General features: G+C 30.8%; 4 protein-coding genes across 5 annotated transcripts; 3 read left to right on the forward strand and 1 right to left on the reverse strand.

The window, feature by feature from the left end:
• Positions 1-2,032: 2,032 nt before the first annotated feature.
• Positions 2,033-9,980, forward strand: LARP1A (LA RNA-binding protein). Its single transcript, XM_020378445.3, has 14 exons — positions 2,033-2,745; positions 3,510-4,044; positions 4,229-4,394; positions 4,893-4,983; positions 5,114-5,185; positions 5,675-6,213; positions 6,573-6,642; positions 6,983-7,087; positions 7,184-7,512; positions 7,735-7,929; positions 8,050-8,113; positions 8,654-8,799; positions 9,016-9,120; positions 9,347-9,980. Exons 1-14 carry the CDS (start codon positions 2,518-2,520, stop codon positions 9,492-9,494), a joined length of 2,793 nt encoding a protein of 930 aa, XP_020234034.1. The 5' UTR covers positions 2,033-2,517; the 3' UTR covers positions 9,495-9,980.
• Positions 9,981-10,135: 155 nt separating this feature from the next.
• On the forward strand, positions 10,136-15,137 carry LOC109810436 (early nodulin-like protein 20). The gene is made up of 2 exons (XM_020373908.3): positions 10,136-12,448; positions 13,639-15,137. Exons 1-2 carry the CDS (start codon positions 12,277-12,279, stop codon positions 13,998-14,000), a joined length of 534 nt encoding a protein of 177 aa, XP_020229497.3. The 5' UTR covers positions 10,136-12,276; the 3' UTR covers positions 14,001-15,137.
• A 2,517-nt stretch (positions 15,138-17,654) lies between these two features.
• On the forward strand, positions 17,655-18,954 carry LOC109805171 (early nodulin-like protein 20). The gene is made up of 2 exons (XM_020367174.2): positions 17,655-17,829; positions 18,439-18,954. Exons 1-2 carry the CDS (start codon positions 17,655-17,657, stop codon positions 18,828-18,830), a joined length of 567 nt encoding a protein of 188 aa, XP_020222763.1. The 3' UTR covers positions 18,831-18,954.
• Positions 18,955-19,134: 180 nt separating this feature from the next.
• On the reverse strand, positions 19,135-21,306 carry LOC109794775 (hydroxyacyl-thioester dehydratase type-like protein). Of its 2 annotated transcripts, none has more exons than XM_020354226.3 (4): positions 21,138-21,306; positions 20,401-20,725; positions 19,610-19,725; positions 19,135-19,522 (listed from the first exon to the last, which is right to left on the reverse strand). In XM_020354226.3, the coding sequence occupies exons 2-4, from the start codon at positions 20,671-20,673 to the stop codon at positions 19,408-19,410; spliced, it is 504 nt and encodes a 167-aa protein (XP_020209815.1). In that variant the 5' UTR covers positions 20,674-20,725; positions 21,138-21,306; the 3' UTR covers positions 19,135-19,407. The 2 variants fall into 2 exon arrangements, with proteins under 2 accessions (XP_020209815.1, XP_020209807.1); XM_020354218.3 differs by having other exon boundaries at positions 21,098-21,305.
• Between the last annotated feature and the right edge of the window lie 864 nt (positions 21,307-22,170).

Consider the following 22,170-nt stretch of genomic DNA (forward strand, 5'->3'; position numbering starts at 1 on the left):
ATATCATTATTAATCACAATTTTAGATTATTACTCTATTGAGGGATTTGAATTGTTTTTGTAGTGACTAGTCATGATAAATGAGTATAATCATAGTACCAAATAATACAATGATATTTCACCTTAAATATTCATTTAAATTCTCAAAATTAAACTTTAAACTACAAATTAATTCAAGTCCATTGATAATTTATTATAAGAAATTAAAATTTACAGTTACTACTATTTAAAGATATATATATATATATATATATATATATATATATATATATATATAATCAACCAAATAATAGTAACTAGATAATAAAGTTAGAAATATATTTAAACTAAATAAATGATAGTTAAAATTAACAGAAAATAATTAAACAAAATAAATTATGGATATCTCATTAATTAATTAAAGTTAAAACTAACATACATTGAATAAGTAAGATGAGGTTAGGGACATCCTATCAAATAAATATAAATAAGAATAACTTAGAGTAAACAACTAAAATAATATAAAAATTTAAAAGAGGCAAAAGTCTCCTCCCCATACCTTAATAAAATAGTGAAATCGTTTAGAGACAGCTTAAAACAAAGTAAAATGAATTTTCGCACTTTTTTTTCTCGTGCTCTTTCTCTTCATTCTTTCTCAATTTTTCTTATATGAATCCATGCCTATTTATAAGTGCCTACTTATAAGCAAATTGGTAATGATCACCAATAACTTATTTTTTAGTTAGAATTGAATAACAAATTCTAATATCATTTGTTAGAGATAACCTCATTACTTATAGATGAACATCCGTACAAACGGTAGATTTATTTGTTACATTATTTATTTATAAATTTCTTCTCTTTTTCTTCTAACTACCTATGATATATATATTTAAAAAATTTAAAATAATTTTATTACTTATATTACATATTTAAGATTTTATAATTTAAATATTTATACTTCATAATAATAATGTAATTAAAATATTATTCAGGAAAACATTATAAATAGGGTTTTAAAATTTTATAATATAATTAAATATTATATATTTCCATTTTATTTTACTGGAAATATTGTAATAAAATTTTTAAAGTATTACAATTATATAAAAATATTGTTCTTAATCTCTATTTATTTTAAAATATGACAACTAGAAATTTATATTATTATTTTAAAAACATAATAATAATAATAAATTTGAGAATGCTAAAACTATATAATATTATAATTAAACATTGTTTTAAAAATTTGGAATGTTACATATAAAACCCTAATTCAAATTATCTCATATTTTAATTTTTTAGACTAAAATACCCTTGATGAAAGTGTATTTTCTTAATTTGATAAAATGAATTAATTATAAATACTTTAAAGAGTATATATTTTAATTGGTTAAAAAATATATGTATATTGATTAAAAAGGAAAAATAGTATAAGAATAGTTTTCAAAAGAGAAAAAATTATATAAATAGATCAAATTTATCATTATTAACTAAATTAATTATCTTTCTTTATTAAATTAAGTAATTGAATCTTAACGGAAATAATATATTGTACAAGTTAAACTATTAGTTAATTAACGAAGAGAATAAAAAAAATGTGAGAACCTTACTTTCAAATTATGTTCTACTTTAATTTATACAAAGAGTAAATGATGTTTTTTTTAAAAAATATATTTTTAATTTTTAGTTTTATTAGTTAAACATGAAAAAATCCGTACAGTACAAAATAAAATTGAATTTATTAAAAGCGCGTTTGTTTGAGCAATAACACCTCGTAATGTACTAAAATAAAGAACCAACAACAAAAAACTGTAAAGTAAGTTTGTTTGACAACGAGAAAGTGAAAACTAGAAACAAGGAAAAACAAAACATACAAGAGAATCTCATTCTTTCAACTGTTTCTGTTTTAATATGCATTATTTCTGTTTTAATGTCTATCGTTTACTTTCCTAAACATATCTTTAAAGAAAAAACAAATGTCAAACAGCGCACTAATTATAGGGGTTTAATTTTGCTAAGGGCACTCTCTTGCTGCTTCCAAGGAAAGAACCAATTGGAACATTTGATAAGGGCACTCCCTATATATACACAAACTCTAAAACCTTGTCTCTCACTCACCTTTTCCTCAGTTACCCTCACTTTGTTGGCGTCTGTTAACAATATTGATACTGTCTCCAAACACACTCACAAACACAAGCCCATTACATCACTTCACTGTCAAAACCCTAATCTTTCACCATTCTTCTGCTGCTACACCGACCCAACTCTTTCTCTCGTTCAAACTTCTCAAAAGGAACCTTTTTTACCATACCCACTTGAGATTTTCTTCTCTTCAGTGTTGTGCTGCTCAGTATCGTTGATTCAGTAGGCAAGTGAAGGTTCAATTTTCTTGTCGTGTTTTTGCGTTTTTGGTGAATCTCTGAGTACCCTTTAGATTGGTAGTTTGGAGTGTTGTGTTTTTTTTCTTGTTTTTGCAAGAGGGGTTTAGAGGGGGAAATCTTGGGAGTTGGGTGGATTGGTGAGAGAAAAAGCAGTTATGGTGACTGCTGAGAATGAGATTGGTGAGGATCAGAAGGAGATTGGTGTCCCCAAGTCTCCATGGAAGACCCCTAATGTTGATGGGAAGGGAGGTGATGTGCCTGTGATGATGGGCACTGAGTCTTGGCCAGCTCTCTCTGATGCACAAAAACCCAAGAATGTTGAGACTGCTGCTGCTTCTGTGTCAAGTGCTGGTGAGGTTGCTCAAAGACCTCCCTCTATGCAGGTTAGTATGTTCTTCTTTGTGTGGCATTGTATTGACTGATTGTGATATGGAAAATGTAATTCATAGATTCATGGAGATGTAATATTTTCTTTAGTTCAGAGAGGTATGTTTTCGTTTTGTATCCTGACAGAATTTACTTGTTCAGGATATCATTTGTGTTTTATTATGGTTTTCATGATTTTAGCCTAAATGTTGCCAGCATGACAATTGTGATATGGAATATGTAATGCATAGATTCTTGGAAATGTAATACTTTCTTGAGTTTGTATCGTGACTTTTGTTGTTTTGTATTGTAATAGAATTTGTTTGTTGAGGATATCATTGGTGTTTTATCATGGTTTTCATGATTTTAGCCTAAATATTGCAAGCATGTCAATTGTGATATGGAATACGTAATGCATAGATTCATGGAAATGTAATAGGTTCTTGAGTTTGTATCGATATTTTTGTTGTCTTGTATGTAGCAGAATTTTTTTGTTGAGGATATCATTTGTGATTTATTATGTTTTTCATGATTTTATCGTAAATATTACAATCGCGATAATTGTGGTTATTGATTAACATTGGATGGTATGTAAATAAGCAGTAAATAACATTTTGTTCTTATGGTTAAACAAATATTTTAGGTGCTTGTTTTTTTCCCCATTAATACCGCTGTTGTCGTGACGGTAATAAATGTTATAAGCTTATTGATGCATGATTCTTGTGTTTTGGTATTGAATACGATTTCTTGTTTGTATCTGCCTCGGTTTGTTATTCAACAGAAGGTGAATGGTTCTGGAAACCCTAACCCAATGCATAAGTTGCCATCGTCACGCCATCAAAAGTCGGGTGCTAAGCGCAACTCAAGTGGTGCACCTCCCTTTCCTGTACCAATGGCTTATCATCATCATCCAGTTCATCCATTTTATCACGCTATGGTACCTCCTCCTCACATTGCTGTTCATGGTTATGCTTTCCCACCTGGTCCAGGACCTTTTCCAGGTGTAGAAAGCCCTTTAGTGAAGCCTGTATCTCAGGCGCCAGCACAAGCCTTTGCTCCACCTGCTCATGCTGTCGATGCAAAAAATGTTCAGCCTCCTGTGCAAGGGGATCCAAATGCCTATGCTGCTAATTTTTCTAATGGAAGACCAAATATCCAAGAACAAGGTGACCATCTAAATCATGGTTGGCATCATCAAAGACCTTTCCCTTCCAGAGCAAACATTCCTATGCAACAAGGTTTTGGCCCAAGACCCTTTATAAGACCTCCATTTTATGGTCCACCTCCAGGATACATGGTTGGTCCAAGCTACCCAGGTATAATTTCAATTCACAATCCTCATAGGTTGTGCAATTACACAGACACACACGTTTACTTCCGTTTGTGCAGTGCCACTTGTAGATTTCTCAACTTGAATGCTGCTGTGTGAGGATTTTTCTTTGATTTTTTTGAAATTTGTGCATCAGTTAGTCTGTAATCATATTTTTATCTTCTGGACAGGACCTGCACCTGTTTGGTGTGTCCCTATGCCACCTCCCGGCTCCATTAGAGGACCCCATCCTCGACACTTTGTTCCATATCCTGTCAACCCTACACCTCAGCCACCGCCTCCGGAAACTGCATCTTTGAGGGCTAGTATTGTTAAACAGATAGACTATTATTTTAGGTAAGTTAATTGTTGACCATGGCCTCTATATCATATTTGGTCTTTAATCTGTTAGCTAAGATTAAACATATCTTAAATACATAATATAGTGACTGTCTTTTGGCTGTTCTTTTTATCTTGCTTCTGCTTATCTATATTGTGAGAATGATATTTCTAACTTTTGTTAATGTCATTGTATTGTCATTTTATTTTCTTACTGAGAAATGCCATACTTTTAGATTCATACACACAAAAACTGTGTCATAGGATGATTTCATAAATTTAACTTTTAGACGGGACTGTTTGAGAATTATTGCCAAAGATGAAGTGGAATTGATTTGTAGTGTTTGGACTTTGAATTGTTAAAGCAACATGAATGAGCTAATGAACATTAGAAATTGAACAGGAGCTCCTGTAATGATATCCATTTTCTGTGAAAATAAACAAAAGTAATTCATATAATAAAATATAATTTATACAACAAAGCAAACTGCTGACTTCGGAGCCTTCTCTTGGCAGTGATGAAAATCTGGAGGATGACCATTACCTTATTTCCTTGATGGATGACCAAGGATGGGTTCCCATATCCACTGTTGCCGATTTTAAAAGGGTTAGTCCCAATCATATTTTGCCTCCCTAATTTGTTTTAATTTTACTGATGTATGTTATCTGTTAGCATGTTCTAATTCATGTTATTCCCTGTTTCTCACTAGCCTTTTATGATATGAATTATCTTGTAGGTCAAGAGGATGTGCAGAGACATACCTTTCATTCTTGACGCACTTCAGAGCTCTAATACTGTGGAAGTCCAGGTTATTTTGCTTTTCTTGGTTTTGTTTTATACTGCATGCTTGCTGGTGTAAACAGGCCTAAGCTTCTCATTACCTCTAGAATCTAGTTTGTTGCTTTAATTACCGTTGCTCCTAAGCTGAATTATTTTTATTTTTGTTCTTGTACTTCTCTGCTATTAATATTGGGAGTTGGTAGTTTTAAATGTTTGTGTGATTTGTACGTAGTTTTTTTTATAAATATTTTAAAGTGATGGGATGCAATTTCATGTTAGTCAGAAGTTTAGATTTCAACACATTTTTCAGTTGTTGATGGTGTTTTTCTTCGTTCCTCAATTTATAATTTTTCTGGTTAACACTTGTAGTTCTGTTGGAAGCTTGGAGCCAGCTTTAAATGACAACTTCATTAAGTGCATGAAAAATTGCGGATAACTTACCAACTACTTATTTTTTTTTTGCCCAAGTATAATTCATTTTCTTAGTTGCCTTCACTTGTAACTTATATTTTTGTAGGGTGACTTAATAAGGAAACGCAGTAATTGGTCAAAATGGATTCAAGTTTCCTCAGGAAACTCAGGATCATCAAATGCTCAGATTCAACAGAGCCAACTTGTAGAGGGTCCTGACAATTCTCTTGAGGATGGTGATGCTGTTGGGGATTCAAAAAAAGAGACTTTGGAAGCGAATCTTAAAGATGCTGCTCATAGTTCAATTTTGGCTGAGCATACTCAGCCAAAAAAAGATATGTTGCAAGTTTCACATATGAACCGAGAACAAAACACTGAGAGCCATCATTCCAATGATAAACCACATGCAATAACTGGTGAAACTGTCAAGTTCCGTGATTTTGATACAACTAATAGTAATTTATGTAGCCAACAAGAAACTGAGCCTAAAATATTTGACAATAATGAGGCTGGAAACATGGATGTATTGACTGACATGGATGTCCGAGACCTTTCCAATGATTTTGGCAATACTTTTATGCTTGATGAAGAGATTGAGCTTGAGCAGAAGATTCTAAGGAAGACAGAGCTTTCTTCTAGTGCAAGGTACTACATAGTTCTGTCTTATCTTGTTTATATATATCCGGTGGAATATGCATTATGTGTTTTATTTATAGATTCTGACACCTGGCTGGCTCGTGATCCTGTGTATATTTTCCATAATTTTATTTGTAGTCTATAGAAGACAACTCTCTTGATTTCTTTGGAACGTGAAATTCAAAGATTTCTCTCTTTTCCCCCTTGTTAAAACAATGTGTTAATCTTCTGCTTGAGAAGTTAGAATACTTCTCTTTTTTTTGACATCCCATATGGAATGATATTTGGTGATTTTTGTGCCATTGTCATTAAGTATATGTTTACTTTTTTGTTTAAACATTCATCTAATTGAAGTTGTTGCCTAAAAGGATTGATGATGAAGATGATGAGATGGCTGTCATTGAACAGGATGTTCAGAGACTAGTAATTGTTACCCAGGTATTGCTGTTGATAGTTTGATTAACATTAAGTTCACATTTTTTTCTTTCCTATAAATTGGGTTATCATTCATATTAGATTTCAATTTTACATTGCCAGATTGCTCAAACAGCAAGACTGATGAAAACTAAAACAATTTGAGGGTCTTTTGATTTGATGGCTGTTCAGAGGCCAGAACTACATAATAACTTTAATGCGCTCTATACTAAATTATAAGTTATAACTATAAGGCTATGTAATGTCTGTTTTTTGGTTTGAAATGAAAACTGATTTAACCATAATCTGTTAAAATGTTTTAAGATGAATTGATTATTTAGTATTTTTCTATTTTAATGTACAGAATAGTGATCCTAAACAAGGATCTAGAATTGGTGCTAAAGAATCAAAATCCATTTCCAACGAGCTTGCTTCTGCAATAAATGATGGGCTTTACTTCTACGAGCAGGTTGAGTCACCATTCTTGTATTTTACCTGTTGTTATTTATTTTTCAGATCATCATCTTTATTTAATTTTTTGTTGCCCCCACCTAAACATCAACAGGAACTGAAACATAGGCGGTCTAATCGTAGAAAGAATAACTCTGATAGTAGAGATCGAAACATAAAATCCCCAAGCCATAATTCTGGTGTATCAAATATAAAGGTGGTTGAGAGTAATGGTGGAACCAGCTTTGAAGAATCTGGAATCAATAATTCTCGAAGGAAACAAAAAGTCTTTCACAAGCAACCATCTTCCCTAAAACAGCGGTTTTTCTCAAGTAATTTTAGAAACCACGGAACTGGACGTAACTCTCATGGAATCATATCTGAAAGCCCGCCTAGTAATTCGGTTGGGTTTTTCTTTGCTTCTACACCTCCTGAAAATCATGGGTCAGTTCTAAATGATTCTTCCCAGTAGCAATGCCTGTTATATTGGTTTGCGTAGTCTATTTCTTTCACTTTTGTCCTTTACTAGAAGAATATTAAGTTAGTATCTTATAAAAAAAAAGAATATAAAGTAACAGTTGTTTTAGAGATCATGAGTTGACAACATGTTGATTGTTTTGTTTGACAATTGAAAAGCAATTTCGAATAATTATCTTAATTTTGCAGTTTCAAGCCTTCAAAATTGAGTAGTTCACCTCATGGGGGTCTTTCTGGTAGTTCACCACATGCCGGTCTTTACGGTAGTTCACCACATGGGGGTCTATCTGGTAGTCCACCTGTGGGTTCCTTGCCAAAGTCTTTTCCACCGTTTCAGCACCCAAGTCACCAACTTTTAGAAGAAAATGGTTTCAAACAACAGAAGTAAGTGATAAATGATAATGCTTACTGTTCATATGCATGAGCAATCCTAGGCTAGGATATAGCCATATAGGATAGAATGTATTGCATTTTAAAAACTCATGTAATTATTCTTCCTTTCAGGTACTTAAAGTATCATAAACGGTGCTTGAATGATAGAAAGAAGCTTGGAATTGGTTGCAGCGAGGTGAACTTCATTTCTTAAGTTTTGATGAAAAATAACATTTGTGAAGATTGAATGCTGAACTAAACAAAATTTTGTTGTCCAAATTGGTAGTGCACAGATAGCTCATTCTCTCAATACTAATGTTTCTTTATGTTCTCGTTACCTTTATTCTGCATTGTCTGTCTTTTTATCAATTAATTTTGAGTTATCTTATAAAATACTTTTTGTATGGATATGCTGTAATATTTCTTTAGTGAAAACTGTTGAATAGTTACTACAGTTGGCATTTACATTATTGGTTTGCAGTGCTTAACTCTTTCTCTTTTTAACATGAACGACCAATAGCTGAAGCTATCATATCATATCAAAATGAGCCTGAAAATGCAGTACTCTGATCTTCATTAGCTTAGTTTGTGCATTATGCATACACTTTGTTATACATTTTGAATTTTCATATTATTTGCAAACTTAGTATTTATATTTTCTCACATTATACTTCTTTTTCAATCATACACTTGCTTATTCTGGTAGTTTTTTTTATTACGTTTTGTGTGTCTGCAGGAAATGAATACATTATACAGATTCTGGTCCTATTTTCTTCGAGACATGTTTGTGCCTTCTATGTATAATGAATTTAAGAAATTAGCCAAGGAAGATGCTGCAGCTAATTATAATTATGGCATAGAGTGCCTCTTTAGATTCTACAGGTATAAATATCAAATTTTACTCTTCTCACGTGTTTGAGAAGCTAGAACCATCATTTAGATTTCATCTTCTAGTCCATTTTGTTGAGGAAAGTAACAAGCTGATTTCAAGTCTTTTGAATATTCATATATTGTTTCTTTGGAGAAACTGATTAGATTGCTTTATGGCTGTGAAGACATTCATGCATAGTTCTGATTTTTTAACAATTCATTGTTCAGTTATGGATTGGAGAAAGAATTTAGAGACGATTTATACAAGGATTTTGAACAACTTACTCTGGATTTCTACCATAAGGGCAATCTATATGGCCTAGAAAAATATTGGTAAAACCAATTTACCCTTGCTTCTTATTATTTTACTGCATGTTTTCTGTTTTGTAATTTTATTTAGTCCTTTTCCTAATTTCATATGAGATTTGTCATAGTGAAAGAAGTTAATCATATTGTTTAGTTAGTGCACAACCAAAGTTGTATTCTGTTTTGGCGCTTATCTTCACGCCATCGTCACTCTTTAGGACTTATGCTTTGTTAATATTTATGGCATTGGCAGGGCATTTCATCACTATCGCAGGATCCGCGACCATAAAGAGCCCTTGAATAAACACCCTGAACTGGACAGGTTGCTCCGAGAAGAGTATCGTAGTTTGGAGGATTTCCGTGCCAAAGAAAATAACGCTGTGAAAGAAGACCTTAATTAGGTTGATGACTGATAAAACACCTTAATGGTAAATACACATGGCACAGAGTTTTGATGGTTGCATCTTCAATTTTGATGAGAAGTCTAACAACATAACAATATGAGTTGTGGAGTAGCGGCCTGCTTTTCGGTTTGAATGGAAAGTGGAAGATTGTTTGTTTGTTATATATTTGGTTGGTTGGTTGAATTGATTATGCCTCTTGAGAGGATTGCTGATTGACAAGCCTTTTCAGGTTTCTTTGATGGATCATTCTATATTATACTCACTGCATCCTTTCTTTGGTGGATCTTGCAGACTTTAGGGGACACCTTTTCTTGTCTCCAAATGTTGTACATAAGATGATAGACTAGAAGTTGTGACATTGTTACAGCATAAGAGAAAGAGGTTCTTGTTTTTATTGGTGGGGGGGTGAAAAGGGAGGAAAGGATTGTACCTTATATCTTGCAAAATTTGAACAATAAGAGTGAGATTCTTCTTACTTTTTTACTTGGTGTGCTCATTTGGTTTATCTGCAACATTTCTTGCCTCACCAAATTTGTATGGTTGAAAAAGGAAAATGTTTTTGGTAACACTAACATGGGACAGTGTCTATTTGATTTCGGGAGAGTATTTTTGAAATGTTTGTATATGAACAGGATAAAAGGTAAGATAAAAATTATCCCATGAATTGTGAATTATTTGATGTTCAAGTAATGGAATTGAGATTGGAACAAATATATTTTCAACTATGCCATGAAGTGGCTATTACCTTCATGTTAATTCAAGCTGGCCAAAAAAAGGGTTCTTGGTTCAAATATGTTTATTCTTTACAAAATAAGTATATTTTGAATTTGCTCCCTATAAGAAGTTTTCTAAAAAGTTCAAATATGATAGCCTATTAGAGTACGAGACCTAAGATTAGCAAAAGTTTTTATACTAAAAAAAAAATTAACTTTTTTTTTTTTTTAGAAAATCAAATATCTAAATTAAAGGAAAAGATATAAGAAATTAAAACTAAAAGTAAATCTTTAGAGATTGGGCACGCTACTCCATAGATTGAATTATTCTTCCATTGATTGAATTCTTTACAAGCTCGATAAATTGATTTGTAAAACTTGTTTTAAATAACTCAATTTATTCTCTCAAGTTTGACTAGTAAGTTTGGTAAAACAAACTGATATAATTATAATGCTTAACTAGCATAGAAAGTAAAAAATAAAAAATAAAAAACTGACGTAAAAAAAATATCATACCTTGTATTCTTTTTAAAAAATGAAAATAAAATAAATGATAAAAATAATTAATAAATATATGTGGATAGTTTATTAGATAATGCGAGTGATTATCAGTAGTTATTTATATTTTAGAGAAATGAAAATTTTGAAAAATAAATTTACAGAAAAATAATAACAAAAAACTAAATAAAAAATATGATCGAGAGAAAAAACGTTTTGAAAGTTAAAAGACAAATCAGTAATACAAATATATATACCAAAAATTGGCTAACATTTTTATTAATGGTATAGATTTAATTCATTCAATATTAGTTAAAAGAATCTACTGAATTCAAATTTGAATTGTCTTCTTTCCAAACAAAAAAAAAAAACCAGTAGTAGTGTCAATGAATTAGAATCTGAAAATGATTTCATTATAAAAATGTGACAATTCTATATATCTTAATCAGTGCCGTCAATCTTTCCACATATAAAGGTTTGTGTACCGGAGAGACCGTATCGGTCACGTGGGCCAACACGTGCCATTTCGTCAGACACCCATGCATAGCCACGTACAAGCATCACCATCAACGTCGGCTCGGCATGAGGCCGAGAACCGACATCAGTCTGGTTAATGCAAATATGGACCATCATCACTCATCGATTCGGCTCGGTCAGGTACCGTTCCGACACAGAACATACCGGAAGTATACAGGCTGCCGTATACGGACTAGACGGCTCGGTCATTTGCCGTTCCGACTAGTATTCATTAGTCGGCTCGGCCTCTTGCCGAAGGGTTAAGCAAGTCATAACAAGTAATCACAATCAAGAAAGGTAAGTACATGATTAAAGCCTAAACGACCAATTAGTACCGTATTACCTAATTTGGTAAATATCTGAGAGGGCCCATCACGCTCAGGCCCATGTCAGATGCTATAAATAGGTCACACGTAACAAGGTATGTCACTGTTCATTCATTACCCTAGAAAATCGTGCCCACACTGACTTAAGCATCGGAGTATCTTTTGCAGGTACCTCCCCCTCCGAAGAATCCACCTAGAGTTCTCGTTCGGTCCTCATATTCCCCTGAAGATTACGAGTGTACCCTCAGGCAGGTACAGTTTGGTTCACAAAGCAACCAAGGATCCAAGATGGTATAGGTATCATGTTTCATTCTTTCATTAAAATTGATAATTGGAATTTGGCGTTCAATATTAATTGAATTCTTATCGATAAATATCCTCTACGAGCTCGATATTTTTTCTGTTACCAAAAAAGTATTTAATATAATTGATTGAAAACCGTCAAAAGAATATCATGAATTCAAATTTGAATTAATTTCTTTCCAAACGCATAGTGACAATTAATTAAAAATTAAAATTAGGAAATGATTTTTGCTTTCATTCTAAAAATGTGACAATGCTATATGCATCTCAATTTTTACCTGTCAATCTTTCCATATACATTATTTTGGACCTTGACTCTATATATTCATTGACTTCCAAAAAGTAAAACTCTCATATTGAGACTTGAAATCTTATTTAGTAAAAAATAGAATAGATATTAGATAGACAAAGGCATTGAAAAAAATGGAGATTTTGAGTTTAAAAAAAATGGTGTTGATAATAATGATGATGGTGTTGTTAAACATTGTGAAATCAGAACTTCACTACGTTGGAGGGGACAAGACTAGTTGGGGACCCAAAGTCAACTTGACAGAATGGTCAAGTCATGAACACTTCCATTTGGATGATTGGCTTTGTAAGATTTCTTCTCTTCCCTTTTTTTTTCTTCTAATGTGTTTGGTTTTTTCTTAGGGTAAGTGATGGTTGGAATAGCAAGAATTTAACGAATCATATGAATTTTATGTGATAAAAATCTAAATCATAACACAATAATCAAATTTTCGAATTTCAATACCCTCTCAATTAGGGATACAGAAAATCATTTTTCTTTCAATTATTATTTATGATTTTAACCCTTATCAATCTAATCTTTTCCATACCATTATTTTTTAGTTTTTTTTGTTGCCTAATCATTTTTTCATTACTTGTTTTTAAATTTTTGAATTCAACGCTGAGTGTGTACAAGAGAGTAAAGAATTTACTTGTTTCAAACATTACAAAATTGGCAAATTTAACTCCCTAATTGGTTTGTCTAAATTTACTTATAAAATTTTAAGAAAACATTTTGTTAAAGACTACGATGCAATTCCCTCCATCCTATTCCGATAACCCCAACCCATGACATGATAAATAATTTATGATGGTAATGATGCTATCACTGTTTAGACTTAAAAAAAAAAAATTTCATTCAAATACTTGAATATATATATATATATATATATATATATATATATATATATAAAGTGAATAATATAATAAATCAAGATAATGTTTCTAATTTTCTCATAATAATTGTTTTTTTTTCAACAATTATTTTCTATTCTTAAAATTATAGACTAATTTCACTCGCAATATTATTATTGGTTTAACAAGTTTTGACACAGTTAAAATCAAATACAAGATCTATTATTTAGTAAAAAAATTGTGTTTGATTTCTTGTTTGAAAGACTCGTTAAACTAACAATAATTAAAATATGGCTAGTGAGATTAATCTTTAATATAATAGACTAGAAAATACCCTTTATAAAACAAAAAAAAAAGTCAAATCACATAATTAATGAGAGACGAAAATTTTGCTAAAATAGTCTCAAATGGATGCACAACAAATTGCAATCCCCAAATAAATTACAATGGTCAAGTTTTATGCATATCTTGACTCTAATTTACTTTCTTTCCACTTGTATAATTTCCGAATGAGGGATGGAGAAGGAGAAAAAAGAGACATAATCATGAAAAAGGCACATAATCGTAGATTACTTTATTATTGTAGATTGGTTTACTTATGTTTATTGAGTATGGTTTGCTGATGTTGTTTATGCATGCAAGACTTTGGATATGATAGGCACATGTTCAATGTACTAGAGGTGAACAAGACAAGTTATGAGAACTGCATAGACACAGGGTTTATTAAGAACATATCAAGGGGTGCAGGAAGAGATGTGTTTCAATTGAAAGAGATGAAGACCTACTACTTCTTAACTGGAGGAGGTTATTGTTGGCAAGGGATGAAGGTTGCTGTGGATGTCACTGATGGTGTTGATGGACCAGCTTCATCACCTTCACCTGGAAATGCTGCTCCAGCACCTTCACCAACAAGTGATGCTTCTGGGATTCAGTTCAACCAAATTCTTTTGCTGTTCATCTTTGCCTTGATGTGGGGTGTTTCTTCAAATTACATCAGCTATTAGAGTTGGTAGACTGCAAGGATTTATCATAGTATCAATTGTAATTGTTGTGCTGATTTTACTTTTTGGAATGGTAAGCTCAATTCAAGGTATCTTCTAATTTTATTAATGTGATTCACATCAGTGGTGAGAGTTTGAATAATTTGGACAAAGTTTTAGGTTCAAACTTCGTTACTATCATTGGAAAAAAAAAATGGTTCACAGTTGCTACGTAAAATTATTTGTTTGAAACGTATTTGTGGATTCATTGCATCGAAATATTTGATTATGTCACAACTATAGTTGAACAAAATAACCGACTGTTTTGAGCACATAATTTATTAACTATACCATAACTATACTCGCTTTTCTCTTTTAAAATTTGGCTATAAAATGCAAGGTTTCAAAAACTAAAAACATGAAGAAAAAAAAATTGAGCCTCTCTTGTTAATTGTTAGACTATTTAATATTTATATCATTGGTGTGAAAAGGTATGATATCTCTTTAAATTTTTAGGATGTGGTATCCTAAAGGTTTTGGATTATGTTGTGTAAGGTATTCCCATAAATCTTCTAAAGTGAGGTATCCTTAGAATATTGAGTGACTTGGAGTGTGACATTTTTAAGATAGTAGGATAAGACATCTATAATTCTAAAACTAAAAGTCAAAATTGTATTATCAAATTTAGTGAAGAAATTCTCAAACTTGACTTAAGAACTAGCTGTAAGTTACAAGTAATTAATGATTGAATTAAATTTTAATACTCTTTACTAACTCTTATATTTTTAGATAATGTTTGGATGAAAAATTTAAATGAAATAGTTCATTCTTTTAAAAAAATTTAAATGTCTTGTGATGAAATGTTTTGTCTAGAAGAAGAATTTATAAAGAATTTAAAATTCAAATATTATTTATAAAGAATTTAAAATCTAAATAATAATGAAATTCTTTAAATTAAAAGAATTTTAAATTTTTTTAAAAAGTAAGAATTTTAAATTTTTCATATTTTTTTCTTTCTTATTTCACCTATATATCTTTTCTCTCTCTCTTATCGCTTAATTATTAAATATTCAAAAAGTATTTTTAATTATTAAATATTAATTTTTAAAACTATTAAATATTTAAAAATAGCTAATATTTATTTTTATAACATTTAATCTTAAAATATATCAACATTCTTCACCGAAATTGATAAATAGGTTTATAGTGTGTTTGGATGGAAAATTTAAAGGAATAATTTATTTACTTGAAAATTTTCAAATTCTTTGAGGTGAAATACCTTGTTTGGATGGAGAATTTATAAAGAATTTGAAATTCAAGTATTGGTGAAATTCTTTGAAATAGTAGAATCTCAAATTCTTCCAAAAAATTAAGAATTTGAAATTCCTCATAAATTTTTTCTTATTTCACTTATATATTTTATCTTATCTCTTATCTCTTCATGTTTTTAATTATTGAATATTCAAAAATATTTTTAAAATTATTAAATATTATCTAATATTAATTTTTAAAATTATTAAGTATTTAAAAATTAGCTAATATTTTTTTTATAAAATTTAATTTAAAAACCTCAACATATACATATATTTTTAAAATTAATTTTACCATGGTAGAATTAAATTATCATATCCAACCTAACAATTTAAAATTTAAGAAATTTAAATTAACTTATCCAAACAAAATATTTTAAGAATGATAGAAATTGAAATTAAGGTAATTCAAATACTAAAAATTTAAAATTCCTTGAATTTGTAAAATTTCTCTTCCATAAAATAGTGTGTGAAAATGATTTTTAAAACAACTTAATTCACCCATTCTTTCTTGAGTTTAAAAACATCTGGGTGACAAGTGAAAGTAGAGTTTGACTATTTATTAGGTTAGGTAACATATGGGCTCAAACAACTCTTTCCAACAGGGTGAATCTATGAACCAAGATCCTTTTATTTTTATTTTTTTTTATTGAAGTGTATGCATATTGGAAAAAACATATGAACATTTTTATTGAGTCAATATATATAGACGTATAGGAAGCTCTTGAAAACTGTTTCTATACACACTCATATTGTTAATGAAGAGGTAAAGGAAAAACCTAGAAAGAATTGAACTAATGAAGAACAGAAAAAGGTTCAATTAATTTTGAAAGGCAAAAATATTAATCTGTATTTTTAGTTATGATGAATTCTATTATAAGTCACAGATGAAGTTAAAAGAGCTAGATTGAATACCCTTCCTTACCCATGACCATGAAAATGAACTTTCCCGTATAGAACCTAATGAGAATATTAAAGATACGTAAAAATGCTTTAGTCAAATATTTAACCATCGTGCTTCATTAGGAAAGAAACTTGTTAATAGGAAGTGATAAACAAGGTTTTGAGATGCCTAAGTAGAAATTAGCAGCCCAAGTTAACTGCAATTAAACAATCTTAAGCAATTTTACCTTCATATGATGAATTGCAAGATGCCTTTGAACAAATTCAGAATGAGTACTTAGGATTAGCCAAAGTTGTTTTTACTCAAAAAAGAATTCATCTCTATTTTAGAAAATCAAATTTCAAAATAAAAAAGATGGAAGAAATTAAAATTTAAAATAAATTTTTAGAAATTACCTAGTATTATTCCTCATGTAAGACCTACACACAAGAAAGTATTTCCACACCCTTTAACTCTTTAAAATGTATAAGTTTAGCAAAAGAAATAGATGATTAAAAAAAGGAGAACGATCAAATTACACATAATTTTAACTAATTATTATATCATGAGTAATTTTATATTAAAAATATATTTTATCAATTCAATCATTAAATTATAACTTTATATCACCTTGAATATTTATGTCAAATTTTATTAAAATTGAACAATAATAAAAAAAATAATCAAATTATTTTTTATTATAGTATATTTTGAAAAATATACATTATGTCAATCCTAGATTATATAAATGAGGTATCAAATAATTTTGAATATATAATTTAAGTGAAAAAACTTTGCAATTAACAATCAATTTTATAAAATTATCATTTAATTACAAATTATTAAACAATGTATTAGTTAATTAAAAATTACCTCGACGTAATTTGGTCCATCAAGTTTGCTAAATTTACAAAGGAAAGTGATAATATAAAACATCTGCAAAGATGTCGATAAAGCAAGACTATGATAGAATCCTAGTAATAATAGCTTTTAAAAACTTTATTGCATCTAAGACAACTAGTAGTCCTCTATTGAAGTGTTTTCACTGTCGCAGGAAATGTCACATTACATCTGCTTCTGGTATAAAAAACAAAGGACCTTTGTTTGGTAAGAAAATTTGGGTACCCAAGAGATTTGGTTTCCAAAAACTAACAATCAAGAATCGAAAAAGGTTTAAGTACCAAATATGACTAATCATTTTGGTAACAAAATAATATAATTACTATGATTAATTTGATTTGATACAATAGGGTCAAAAGAATCTCTTGAATTTAAATTCGAAATAAGTTCTTTCCAGATATATAGTGCCAATTAATTAGAATTTGGAAATGATTTGATTTCGTTCTAAAAATGTGTCAATGCTAAGTATCTCAATTGGTGCCGGTCAATCTTTCCATATACATTAATTTGGAACTTAGTATACATACATATTGAGTCTCAAGATCATATTTCGTCACAAATAGATAGAGACTTTGACAAAAGAAAATGGAGATTTTGAGCTTCCAAAAAATGGTGTTGATGATGATGCTGACCATGATGTTCATAAACATAACGAAATCAGAGCTTCACTACGTTGGAGGGGACAAGTTTAGTTGGGTACCCAAAGTTAACCTGACAGAATGGTCAAGTCACGAGCACTTCCATTTGAATGATTGGCTTTGTAAGTCTCTCTCTCTCTCTCTCTCTCTTCTTTTTAAATGTTTTGTTTTCTCTTAGACTAAGTGGATGAGCAGAATGGTTAATAATGGGGTGGCAATAATTTAACCTATTATGAGTTTTATGAGCACAAGAACCTAAATTAGTACACACCATTCAAATTTCTGAAGTTCAATACCCTCTAATTATTTAGGGGCCAAAGAGATCATTTTTCTTTCAATTATCATTTATGATTTAAACCTTTATCGATCTAAAATTTTCATATCATTTTTTTTCAATTTGTTTTGCCCAATCATTTTGTATTACTTGTTTTTTTTAAAATAATTTAATTCTTACATTGAAATCTCCCGAGTGTACGTGGGAAATTATATCTAGTGAGAGGGTTGTTTTTATATAAGAGTGAGGCATAATATGAACCATACAACCATACAAGAATAGTTAAAACTTAATGTTAAGTGGTCACTTAAAAAATCATGTGACTTCGTAAAAATATCACATGACTTGCTTTTTTTGATTTTGACTACTCACAATAAGATTTAACCGTAATTTAGTTCTGTAGATTAACTTTCTTTCTCTTTTGACTATGATTTACTGAAGTTGTTATGCTTGCAAGACTTTGGATATGACAGGGACATGTACAATGTACTAGAGGTGAACGAGACAAGTTATGCGAACTGCATAACCACAGGATTTATTAAGAATGTATCAACAGGTGCAGGAAGAGATGTGTTTCAGCTGACAGAGTTCAAGACCTTCTACTTCTTAAGTGGAGGAGGCTATTGTAGTGATGGGATGAAGGTTGCTATAAAGGTTACAGAAGGTGTTGCTGCACCCACTCCAGCACCTTCACCTAAAAGTGCTGCTCCAGCACCTTCACCAGAAAGTGCAGCTCCAGCACCTTCACCAGAAAAAGGTGATGCTTGTGGCATTCACCTCAACCAAATACTTTTGGTGTTCATCTTTGTCTTCATGTGGGGTATCTCTTCAAATTACATTAGCTACTAGAAATGGTAGACCACAAGTAGATTTACCATATCGATGTGTTGATTTTATGTGTAATGGTAAGCTGAATTATGGCATTCAATGTATCTTTTAGCTTTATTAATAAGTAATTTCACACTTGTGGAAAGTTTGAGTATTTTTTGCATGATGTTCTAAGTTCAAATGTTGTACACAAAAAAAAAAAAAAAATGGTTTGCTTGCTACTGTTCTTAATAGTTTTGAATGTCAATAAACTTTTCCTACAAAACTATTAATATTGACGAAATTTATCATCAAGAGTATCCCTTTGTGCCATTAGATTTGGAACTCTGCGCAAAGAAGTAGCTTTTGAGAAACATGACCAAAACACAAATAACCAAGCATGAGTTTTCATCAACTACATCAGAATAAGAAAGAGAACAATAACTTTGTCTGCTTTCTATCTTTTTGTTCAGGGTAGGGGATCGCAATTTAGATTTTAGAACCCGATTGGTTAAAAGTATCAATTAAAACTCAAAACAATAAATATATTACTGATATGTCTAAAATTGCCTTTGGAAAGGTATTCATGCTTAACAGTTTAGGACAGTGAGTATCTCTTTCACCGCTCCTCATGTTGTTCCAGTTCTAAACTCAAGGTTGGTAACAAAGCCACAGCCTCACCATCGATGACAAGAAGTTCACCATTCTTGAAGCACTTTGTCTTGAACTTTGCACTAAATAACACTCAGAAACATTATTTTAAAAGCAAAATTACTCGTCTCAAAGAGAATGCACAATAACAATGTCAGGACTTAACTTACAGATGTCGATTTTTATTTTCTCTCAGATTAGTTGCTTGCACTTCCCCAATAATCTTATCTCCAATATAGACCGGGAACTTAAAATTCAAGCTTTGAGATACGTACACAGCTCCAGGCTGCAATTATCCACACTATTAGAAAAGTGAAGGGGGCCAAGGAAGAAAAGAAATTTAAGAAAGCTATCAGAGAGAATCAGAATGAATGAATGATCATATTATTGCCTCAACTCACATCATTTATCAAGCACTTTAGAATTAAGTCTTTTATTCAAGTTGACCAAATCCAATGACTAGTACGAATCATGCAACCAGCAACCCACGATAAAATTTAAATTGAGTCACTAAAACACTCAAGTCTTTTATCCACGCATTCATATTTTCATGTCTCCCATAATAATATTAAAATGTATGCTCATTTAATCTATGCAATTTCACATCTTATCCTTCTTGATTTTATCATACTCTCTTTCATGACATAATTTTCCATTAACAGGTGTTGAATACTCTAGTCTACTGAAAGTATGTTCATGGGGGCAGGGGGATTTGGATCCTGGAATCAACTTTGGTTCCCAAAGCTATTGATTGTGGCAGAAATTTCAGTCACAAAAAAAATGACTTTACAAGTAAACGTGTATGCTATAAAAGTATAAATTCAGTATATAAAAAAAACAAAAGAACTCTCTTGATTAGTCTGTTTATTCACTCTAATTCAGTTTATTGAGATGAGAAAGCTAACTGTCTCAGTTCCATAGGCATATCAAAATTTAAAGAGAGGGTTGGCATGAAACTTACAAAATGTGATGAGATGATATGAGGAAAGAGAGAAGCCACGAGCATCCCATGTACCAGCGGACCTTCAAATCCAACATTTCTGGCAGCAACAGCGTCGGCATGCAAAGGATTGGAATCACAACTCACCTTGGAGTACTGAAGCACATCTTCCTCAGTAAAAACCCTTGCTTTTCTCAAGACATCCCCAGGCTTAAGTACATGAGGAGTTACAGAAGTAAAGCACCTTAGACTCAGAAACTGGACTTTGCGACAATGTAAACTCCTTATAACCATTCTTACAAGGATTCAATGCAACAAAACAAAGCTCTGATGTGGTCCCCACTAACTGAAAATCAAAGTAAAGGGAACCTTAATATTCCCACACTGATGACCAACAAAAATTATTGAAAGTGAAATAAACAAAAAGATAATCTCATAAACTAATTGTGAACTTAGTCACCCATCGTCATTTGTTTGATGTAGCAACTAGAGTTTTAAACAACACACTAAGCAGGTGTTGTAGTCAAAAGGTGATAATAATGCAGTATGCATCTTCACTCCAAAAAGAAAACACGGAATAAATAAGAAAAATATCTTTCGGGTTGTTGGTTGCAACGGTTTTAACAAACAGCTAAGCTGCATGCCAATAGTTGAAGAATATCACAACAAATAAAAGCAATATGAATCGAATTCCATCCATAAAAAGTAAATGCTTCACCCGCAGAGAGACAAGAAACTGTGAAACTGAGATATCATACAAAACCACGTTATTCTCCTTGAATTATTAACTTTGCAATTCTCTCCGAGCGGACCCCCTCCCCGCGCAAGGCTCCCGACTGGACCTCCCTCCCCCGCGCGCGCGGCTCAGCAAATAGAGAGAAAGAGACACGTTGCTTTGAGAGAATGAGAGAGTGAGGAGAAAGAGAATGAGACGTGAGAGATGTGAGTGAAAAGTAAAAGAGAAAGAGCGTTGCAATTTTTTTATTATCGTAATTTTTATAATTGTAATTTTTGATATTTTTTATTATTGTAATTTTTGGTATTTTTTTATTATTATATTTTTTAATTATTTAATTTGTTTTGTTAATTATTTATATTTATATATTATCTATAATAATTAATTTTATAAAAAGTTATCATAAGTGTGAAGTGTGAAAAAATGTAATATGAGTTGTAAAAAAGTAGAGGTGCTTATAAGTAATTTTTATTGGAGAAAAAATTATAAAAATATAATATAAGTTACTTATGAGTGACGTGACATAGTAAAATCCATTTAAAGTAATTGAGAATATTGTAGATGCTCTTAGACATTTATTCGTGTGCAAAATACAATTTTGTTATTCGTGAAAAAAGTGATTAGCACACAAATAAATTTGCCTTGGTCAGGCATATTACTTTCATATAATAATTATTATAGTTTACGAAAAAAAAAACTGAATTATATTATTGCAGCAAGAAAAAAAGTACCCATAAAAAGAAAAGCAATTTTCTAGTCTAGTGGAATTTTCTACCAGTAACAATCTTACTCGAGCAATGTAAGACCTAGACAGGTGTATACTAAGAGTAAAATTTTATCCTCAAAATCACTAGTTAAATCTCGCTAATTTTGAAGAGATGTATAAAAAAAATTGAACTAATTCGATTTATATTAAAAAAATTAATTTATTTTGAGGAAAAATTTAAACAAATCTATTTTACAAAATTGGTTCTATTATCTGATCTATTTTAATAAAATCGATCGGTTCAATTTGATTAAGATCGATTTTTTAAAAAATCAATCCATATATGAAT

This window comes from Cajanus cajan, chromosome 9 (assembly GCF_000230855.2).
Source record: "Cajanus cajan strain Asha chromosome 9, NIPB_CcT2T_4, whole genome shotgun sequence".
Lineage (NCBI taxonomy): Eukaryota > Viridiplantae > Streptophyta > Magnoliopsida > Fabales > Fabaceae > Cajanus > Cajanus cajan.

Coding starts and splice junctions, on each gene's coding strand:
- LARP1A (XM_020378445.3), top strand. CDS start 2,518: ATGGTGACTGCTGAGAATGAGATTGGTGAGGATCAGAAGGAGATTGGT. Junction 2,746..3,509: donor AAAGACCTCCCTCTATGCAG/GTTAGTATGTTC, acceptor GTTATTCAACAG/AAGGTGAATGGTTCTGGAAA. Junction 4,984..5,113: donor CTGTTGCCGATTTTAAAAGG/GTTAGTCCCAAT, acceptor ATTATCTTGTAG/GTCAAGAGGATGTGCAGAGA.
- LOC109810436 (XM_020373908.3), top strand. CDS start 12,277: ATGGAGATTTTGAGTTTAAAAAAAATGGTGTTGATAATAATGATGATG. Junction 12,449..13,638: donor CCATTTGGATGATTGGCTTT/GTAAGATTTCTT, acceptor TATGCATGCAAG/ACTTTGGATATGATAGGCAC.
- LOC109805171 (XM_020367174.2), top strand. CDS start 17,655: ATGGAGATTTTGAGCTTCCAAAAAATGGTGTTGATGATGATGCTGACC. Junction 17,830..18,438: donor CCATTTGAATGATTGGCTTT/GTAAGTCTCTCT, acceptor TATGCTTGCAAG/ACTTTGGATATGACAGGGAC.
- LOC109794775 (XM_020354226.3), bottom strand. CDS start 20,673: ATGGTTATAAGGAGTTTACATTGTCGCAAAGTCCAGTTTCTGAGTCTA. Junction 19,726..20,400: donor ATATCATCTCATCACATTTT/GTAAGTTTCATG, acceptor GGATAATTGCAG/CCTGGAGCTGTGTACGTATC. Junction 19,523..19,609: donor GAAAATAAAAATCGACATCT/GTAAGTTAAGTC, acceptor AGTGTTATTTAG/TGCAAAGTTCAAGACAAAGT.